The following is an 8,934-nucleotide window of genomic DNA, read 5'->3' as shown; positions in this document are numbered from 1 at the left end:
CCTGATGTTCTTAGTTTACTAAGGAATTCTGGAGTTAGAACTTCATACGCTCCAGTATAACTTGTATCAGTTCTGTCAATTGAATCGAAACTTAGATAGTCTTTCTCTTATCTTAAAAAATCCAATAAAATGAAAATATTAATACATTAGTAAATTCAACATGATAGAACATTATCTTGAATGTATATATATATATATATATATATATATATATATATATATATATATATATATACTCAAGTTAATGATTTTTTACCTTTTATCCCAATACATAATGATTGATTTTGTCCACAACTTCAATGGTTGAGGCAAGAATTGCTCTTCCTTGCAAATATGTCACATCTTGGAAATTTTCCAACAAATTAGGTGTGCTTTCAACAATAGCTTGTATATGATCATCATAATTGGTTATTAATAGATTTTGAGGAATTTCTATATCAACCAAACCATCATTTGGTTCAAATATCTTACCATCACCAACATTTAAGATCCATTTTGAGAATTTCGCTACTTAATTAGAACTTGTATTATCTCTTCCCCGTTGAAGTCTCATATTTTTTGTTAGTGTTAGAACTTGAGAATAGTCCCACACATAAGAATAGCATATTAATGCGTGAACAATATCCGAATGTCGTGCTCTTGGAACAACAGGAAGAATTTGTTTAAAATCTCCTTCAAAAACAACAACCTTCCCACCAAATAATGTATTCGCAAGACCCTTTTTGCCCATGACATCTTTAAGGGTTTTATCCAAGGCCTCAAAGAAATTCTTATGAGACATAGGTGCTTCATCCCATATTATCACATCGGTTGCTACAAATATTTGTGAATGTTCAAAGTCTTTGTCAATATTGCAAGTAGAGTTGTCAACTGTTGGGACGGGTATATTGAACTTTGAATGAGCAATTCTTCCATCTAGCAATAATAACGAAGCTATTCCACTTGAAGCAACAGTAAGAACAATTTTTTTCTGCGAGCGAAGTGCACTTGATAGGGTTTTCCACATGAAAGTTTTATCGGTTCCTCCATAACTATGTAAAAAATCACACCTCCTCTTTGTTTGTTGACAGCTTCCATGATTTTATCAAAGATCAAACGTTGTTCATCCATCAATTAAAATGTAAACATTTATCAGTCAACGAATTTTTTTTTTAAAAAATGACATGTAACAAATTCATAATACAAAGAAATATAATAACATATAAGGGCGAGAAAGAGATTGTCAAAAAAATTTCGTTCAATATCAGTATTATAATCTTGTTCGTCATAAATGAATCTATTGCCAACGTGTCGTGTGACATATGAATCTGAATATGGCATATCTTTAAATTCATGCAAACTTCTTCGATTGGATTCATCATATTCTCAATCTCAATGAGTGTCAAAAATTTTAACTCATTGTTTGTCAACTGGATATCTATAAAGAGTATAGAAATTAAAACTTCATATTCAGTTAAGTATTTTTCAATAATGTACAAATTATAGATATAAACGGCAAAGTCAAATTGTTAAATTCAGGCTGAATTTGTTTTATAGTGTTGCATTACCATGAAATTACATCAGTATCAATTTAGATATACTATTGATTCTACAACTGCAGCATGACGATACGTTTTATACCCAGCAGCAGTCATTTAGAGGTCATATAAATAAAAACAGAAAAACATAAAATTATACAAAGCAACAGTGTCTTTCCATGAACTTATACAACAACGACATATTAAATGTTATTACTACATATATATGAAGTAAATACAGAACAACATTTTATATTTTATACAACAATAGTGCCTTGCCATGAAGTTTATACTGCAGAATGAAATTTAACTTTAATTGTAAACACGACAACATCACCATAATAAATAAAGATGTCCAAATTAGGAATTTTTACAGCAGGATCAAACATAAGTATAGATTCGGCATAAAATTCTATTACAAAATACGTTAGTATGAAATTATTAAGGTACTGCTTCATGTTATTATGTTATTACTACATACATCTACATTGGTTTTTATTAGACCCAACAATTATATGCAGCGGACATAAATGATATGGTTCATAAACATATCAATATGGAAGTAATGGTGATATAAAAGTTTAGTAGCAAAACTAATTGATCGACAAATAAATTTTATATTCATGTACTTAAAAAGATTGCATAAATGGAATGTACCTCTTCTATTTGTCACTTGTATTTGTTGATAAAGAATCCCGTTAAATAACGCCCGCCAAGTTTTTTCCCAAACATGCCGTGGTCTGTTAATGGTACTGGATAGTAGCATAGTGACAAATAATAACTTTCTAAAAAAATGTCCGGAACCCCAATCCTTCTCCTCATTTATGGTTGCAACATATTCCTTGTCATTACTAAGAAATCCCATTTCGAAACATGCATCCCTATAACTATCATGAATTATTCCACCCATTTTTCTTAATTCCTCACAGCATGTTGGTCCCTTGACAACTTTCACCTTCATTCTTAGGTAATACAACTCACCGGTACTTGGAGGAACCCAAATTAATCTTCCAATTGTATGGCCTGTTTTACATGGTCTCCAGCGTCGGTATCTTCTATCATAAACAAACATGGTAAGAAAATTAGAATATGTCAAATTCCTTGCCTCTACATATGTCTTGTTTGCTTCCATCCAAGAGGTAAACATACATTATTTAACACTTGGTTTCTCAAGCACTTCATCTTGTTGTAAATTTTGAATATATTTCAAAAGTTTTAAATAATTTAATCTCATCTTTTATTGACAAATATAAGAAACTATTTTTTAATTATTATTATTAATTTGTTTTATTATGATTTTAAATAGGTTAAATAATTTAATAAGTTTGACTTGACTGAGTCAAATCCATTACTCTATCCTTCTCTTTCTTATATAAAATCTCTTACCATTTATAAAAACTAGACTGAAAAATAGAACGTGAAAAAATATTTTTTTCTCCCTTTTCTTCTTTGTTTTCTGGTTACATCTTCTGGAAAAGAATATTTCTTGTTGTTCTGATGCCTCAAAGTCTTATTAAGAATCTGAGAAGAACCTGTTGAATCCTGGGGGATTTGCGCTTATGAGGCGGATAAATCCTTAAGGACAGTATACTTACACGCCTCAGGTTAATGTAACGGCTTATTATTTTGCAGGTTCAATGACTCTTGTTACAAGAGATAGATCACCAGATTATGTCGGTGGCAGAATTCTCCAACAATCTTAAGGATTTACTCTCAAGGTTGATGCTGTTAAATCTCCAGGTTCTATATTTTTAAACTTATGTTATATATTTTTTTTGTTTCAATGATGGCTAAAAGAGGCTTATAATTTTAAATATTTTAATGTTATTTATCAGTAGTAATATCATGTGAAAATAATTTTGTTCATGTTTTAAAATTATACATTTTTATTTGAATGATATTTTGTTCTTTCATACTTTTCTAAACATATTATAGGCATAATAGAGTTCAGCGTAATCAAGTTTTATTTTTAAAATTAAAATAAAAATGAAATATGACTGTCCTTAAATTTGGTTTGTTTGATAAATCTATTATATGATTTTTTTTTGGGGTAAGATATTATATAATACTTTTATTATTGAGAAAATACAATATGGAAATATTGTTAAGAGTTGATCAAAAGGAAAAGTGGTATTATTATGAATTACCTGTTTAATTTTATTTGGATGGTACTATTACCAAATATCAATATAATTATTTTTTAAATATTGATTACATATCATAATTATATAGTCTTAATTATTAAATTAGTATTATATTATTAAAATAAACGTTTCTTTTTATATGATATAAAAGTAACTTAAAACGGACCTTATAAATATTATTACAATCATTTAATATATTAATAAATATTTTAAAGGTTAATACTTATTAGTATTGTTATTATTATCTAACCTTGCAAAATTGATATTTATTTGAATATGAATATGAAGGATACCTATGCTACTAACTAGATATATAGATTTATTTTGTGGCTCTCGAATACAAGTATTTCAAAAGAAAGAGGATGTTAGAGTTTTAAAAGGAATCGTTTTTATTTCTCTAGTGATTTAGTGGGTATGAAATATCTGCGTTTTTGTGTGCTAGATTAAGAAATTATTCATGATATTACAATTAATTTTGATATAATGATATACATTTATTTAATGTATTTTAATAGATATGAGTCATGCGTTTAATGCTTATTTATATTAATTTATTAGAGTTTACTATTATTTACCCACACAAAAAAATTAATTGAATTTATTGTGTAGAATTGAGGTATACTTATTATAAGAGATATTCTTTTGTGTGACGATAAAATATAGCTGATGCATTTTTTTTAATTTGCACAAAATATATTTTATTGTGGGGGCACCTATATAATAGTATTAATATTACAAGAATTTGATTTAATGTATGCATGCATATATGTATGAAATTGATCGTTTGATAGTCATAGAATCATATAATATTTGAGATATATCATAAATTAATAAATATGATATTTGTAAATTAGTCATTATATTATTATAATATAATGGTGCTTAATGAGGTTGATCTTAGAGGAACAAATATTTATGTGGATTTATTTGTTCATATTTTATTAGGTTAGCGTGAGATTTAATTTCCACTTTTATTGAGCTAATAATGTAATGAAGAAATATTCGTGTAGTTTGACTGATTAAAAATAACAATTGATAGGTTATTGTTATTACTTGGAGAAAATTGATTTATTGGAAGGATGGTGTTTTATTTATTTAATGAATGATGTGAAAATATTCTATGATGACTTTTAATTACATAAAATATATATAATATTATTTTTATTTGACGGGCCATTGTATTAAATTAATACAATTATGATAATTGAATATTCTTTCAATAAAAATAAATAAATAAATGTATTTATTTATTTTTAATCGATGAAAAGTTGTCGCTCGAAAGTCATTCTAGCAGACCTGCAAATTAAATATTTAAATATTAAATTTATATTTATAGTGATGTCGCTTAATTATCATATAAGCAGACCTGTATAAATCTATTGTGGAAACCATAATACTTTTATAAACTTGAGATGGTATATGAAATTGATTGACTTAGAGACGTCTTAGTCAATATAAATTGATGGTAGAAAAATTATGTGTTCTTCATTTGTGTATAAAGTAGCTACTAAACGATGCGATAAAGTGAAGGTAGATCAAAATGATCTTAGTAAATCCTATGACATAGCCCCGGGGAAGAAATTAATTTAAGACACATCGAGGGGAATTGAACTTAAGCCAATTGAAATTAATAAGTGATGGGAACCCAACCTCTGTGATTGGAGATCCCATGAAAGAGGTTCATATGGGTAAGAACAAGTCACTTGTTAGTTCTGCTAGCACCAAAAATTATTTGATTAATTTTTGTTTGCGTCCTTTTCCTATGGTGTAATTGAGAAAGTGCTAGACACTGCATTATTGAGAGGATAAGCTTATGAAGCTTCTAATGAATTTCATATCCCTTATGGGTGGTGGATGATTTGCAGCATACACTTGATGAAATCACCTATATGAGTGTTGAGTGGGGCCGCTTGTATGGGATTTTGGCGAAATCTCTAGAGCACTCATGAAATAACCAGGCACGCGCACGGCCTATTAGCGCACCACAGCGTCAACAACAAGAATTGTGGGGGTGTGATGTGAGTGATAGACCTCTAACATACGTATAGTGTCTTTGGTTCATATAGCTTGCTACACCAATTTCACTGTATGTTAAGTACTATCATTCTAGGACTAGTTCATATAGCTTGCTATACTGGTTTGACGCATCACATCCATGATGTTAAGCCAAAAATCTCTTCTTCTTTGAACTTTTGAAATATGTGGGGGATTGTTGTAAATTTTGAATATATTTCAAAAGTTTTAAATAATTTAATCTCATCTTTTATTGACAAATATAAGAAACTATTTTTTAATTATTATTATTAATTTGTTTTATTATGATTTTAAATAGGTTAAATAATTTAATAAGTTTGACTTGACTGAGTCAAATCCATTACTCTATCCTTCTCTTTCTTATATAAAATCTCTTACCATTTATAAAAACTAGACTGAAAAATAGAACGTGAAAAAATATTTTTTTCTCCCTTTTCTTCTTTGTTTTCTGGTTACATCTTCTGGAAAAGAATATTTCTTGTTGTTCTGATGCCTCAGAGTCTTATTAAGAATCTGAGAAGAACCTGTTGAATCCTGGGGGATTTGCGCTTATGAGGCGGATAAATCCTTAAGGACAGTATACTTACACGCCTCAGGTTAATGTAACGGCTTATTATTTTGCAGGTTCAATGACTCTTGTTACAAGAGATAGATCACCAGATTACGTCGGTGGCAGAATTCTCCAACACATCTATCAGTTCATAATCAATATAGTAAACCGAATTGTCGCCCTCAAGATGAAAATACAATCTTTCAATTGTAGGAGATCACCATGAATAGGAAATGAAAAGATCCTCCAACATGCTCCACTCGGTGAAACATATCTACAATCAAGATATTGCTTGATCTCATCAACATTTCTAATAAGAGAAGTTTCATCTGCGTCAGTTTCAACAACAACTGCGGTAATTCTATCATACCCCTTGTTAATATACTTGAATAAATACTTAACCGAAGTACTTTGATTACACACACTCCCAAGTTGTGGAAGGGTGTTGAGGCTAGGTACCAGAGGATTGAGAGGCTCGCCTTGTTGATCATGACAAATTTGAGGAATTTCAAACCCTTCTTTCAAGGGCAACGTGTCATGGTGAAACCAACTACCCTATTCAGAGGGAGTATCAAATCACATGTGGTAGCTTATTTTTTAGTGGAGTTTAGCTTGCTAGCAAGCAAGTAGGTGATGCATCCGCAAGTGCACAGAAATATCGAAGTAATATAAAAGATTGTTGAACCCATAGAGACCAATGTCAACCTGTGGACCTCCGATTTTTTTTAATACCGGGCCATACCTCTGATCTGTAGAGATACGTGAACTGACTCCTTTTTGTGTCGCTTAATGCTTTCGCATTTTTGAAAAATTCACAGAGTCGCCACCGACCTTTTATTTTATCCAATTAAGGAAAGGTTTATAAAAGACACAGAAAAAAGACCTTTAAGAAATTCTGGGTAAGGGGGTAGGTTATACAAAGGGAAGGTGTTAGCACCCTTTGTATCCATGGTTATCCATGGGCTCTTAAGTTTGCTTAGCTCACTTGTTTTTCGATCACTTTTCAATTGCTCTGAAATTGCTCATATGTGGTTTCAAATACCTTTGTAAATTGAATTTTGTAATGATCCGTGTGTGGATGTATACAAAATGCTTGTTTATCTTTCGAAAGATGTTTTGAAAAGAACGTTAACTTTGTAATAATCCGTGTTTGGATGTATACAAAGTATTGTCTTTTTTTGAAAGTTTTGAAAAATCAACAGTGTATGAGAATTTTGTTTGTTTTGATTTGAGCAAGCAAACTAGGAGGTCTACCCTGAGTTGTAAGGTCTTTATCCTATTTCCTTTAAAAATCTATCCTTTCACCGGATATAAAAGCAAGGTTCGATTTTGTACTCGAAACAGTAAAATTTGACTTTGATTTTGAAAAGAATGAGGAGGGATTACCTTAAGAGGTGCAAGTGTGATTGTGATTGGATTCAGATATTTATCTTTGAAGTTAGTGATCTAGCGGTTCAATTTTATCTTTGACATACACGCAGTTTATATGTGCTGGGAATTAAAATGCGGAAATGTAAAGTGCGGAAAGTAAATCTACGCTATTACATCGATTGTGCGGGAAATGTAAACTAGCCTATTTACATGAATTTGACATCCTATACATTTATCTAGGAATTTAAATTGCAAGAAAAATAAAAGGCATGTTTTTGGATTTTTTATGATTGGTTTTAATTATAATTAATGCATGATTAATTAAATTAAAATGAAGAAAAAAGATGGAAATATATTTAAACCTAGAAATTAAGTTTGAAATATGTACAAAATATTTGTTAATTAATTTTAAAACAAAACTAATTTTTTTGGAATTTTTGGAAATTGATTTGAAATTGATTTAAGTTAATTAAAACATAATTATGCAAATAATTATACAAATAATTAAAACTTAAAAAGAAAATTATTCAAAATATGTACAAAATTAGTTTATAATATATAAACAATATTTAACACAAAGAACAATTTTTTTTATGATTTTTTGATTGGTTAGAATAATTAAAAAGCAAATATATAAATATATACTAATTAATTATGCAAAATATTGAAATTTTGAAGAAAAATAAAATATTTTTATTTCAGAAAATAATATATTATTTTAGAAGTCTAAAAATATTTTTTGTGTATTTTTTGGATTTTTTAAACTATTTTTAATTAATTTATCAAAGAAATTAAAATAAAATAGAAGATAAAAAAAGATACTTATCCAGTGTGGAATTTGAATGAAGGTTCATGGTGTGGTTGCATGTCTGGTGCGTTGGATTGAGTTGGCGAGATTGATCAAGTGGTTCAGATCTGAAGGCACATGATATGATGATGAGTAGTATACACTGAATTCAAGGAGAATTCAAAGTTTCTGTCTGGGGCCCACGCTGGATTGACCAGCGAATGAGAGCCAAGGAAGAGGCCACGCAGGCGCGCTGAAAAGTCAACATTGGAGCTGACGAACCACGCTTGGACGCGTGGTCGTCTTCAACCTCCAGAGGTGGGATTTTTAGACTCAAATAGCGGGGGTTTTTAACCTCCCCTATTTGGACGTTAAAACATACAGTTTTTTAGCAACTGATGAACCTGCAAAAAAAATACGTGTTAGCAATGAAAGATAGCAACCCAGATCCACTAAACATGATGCCCTGAGTTCATTGGTGGTGTTAGTTTTGCAATTTGAGGCCTGTAGCCATGGGTTCGAAGAGATTCA

General features: G+C 29.9%; 1 protein-coding gene across 1 annotated transcript; it reads right to left on the bottom strand.

Moving 5' to 3' along the window:
• Positions 1-259: 259 nt before the first annotated feature.
• On the bottom strand, positions 260-1,006 carry LOC131624268 (uncharacterized). Its single transcript, XM_058895216.1, has 2 exons — positions 575-1,006; positions 260-466 (listed from the first exon to the last, which is right to left on the bottom strand). Exons 1-2 carry the CDS (start codon positions 1,004-1,006, stop codon positions 260-262), a joined length of 639 nt encoding a protein of 212 aa, XP_058751199.1.
• Positions 1,007-8,934: the final 7,928 nt, after the last annotated feature.

Source organism: Vicia villosa, unplaced genomic scaffold (genome assembly GCF_029867415.1).
Source record: "Vicia villosa cultivar HV-30 ecotype Madison, WI unplaced genomic scaffold, Vvil1.0 ctg.000113F_1_1, whole genome shotgun sequence".
Lineage (NCBI taxonomy): Eukaryota > Viridiplantae > Streptophyta > Magnoliopsida > Fabales > Fabaceae > Vicia > Vicia villosa.
Note: the sequence above shows the minus strand (reverse complement) of the source record. Positions and strands in the feature narration are given on the sequence as shown.

What these genes read in the sequence shown, in the direction of transcription:
- LOC131624268 (XM_058895216.1), bottom strand. Translation starts at nt 1,006, where the DNA reads ATGTGGAAAACCCTATCAAGTGCACTTCGCTCGCAGAAAAAAATTGTT. An exon ending in ATGTGTGGGACTATTCTCAA is followed by an intron (nt 467 to 574) that starts GTTCTAACACTA and finishes GGTGATGGTAAG; the next exon opens with ATATTTGAACCAAATGATGG.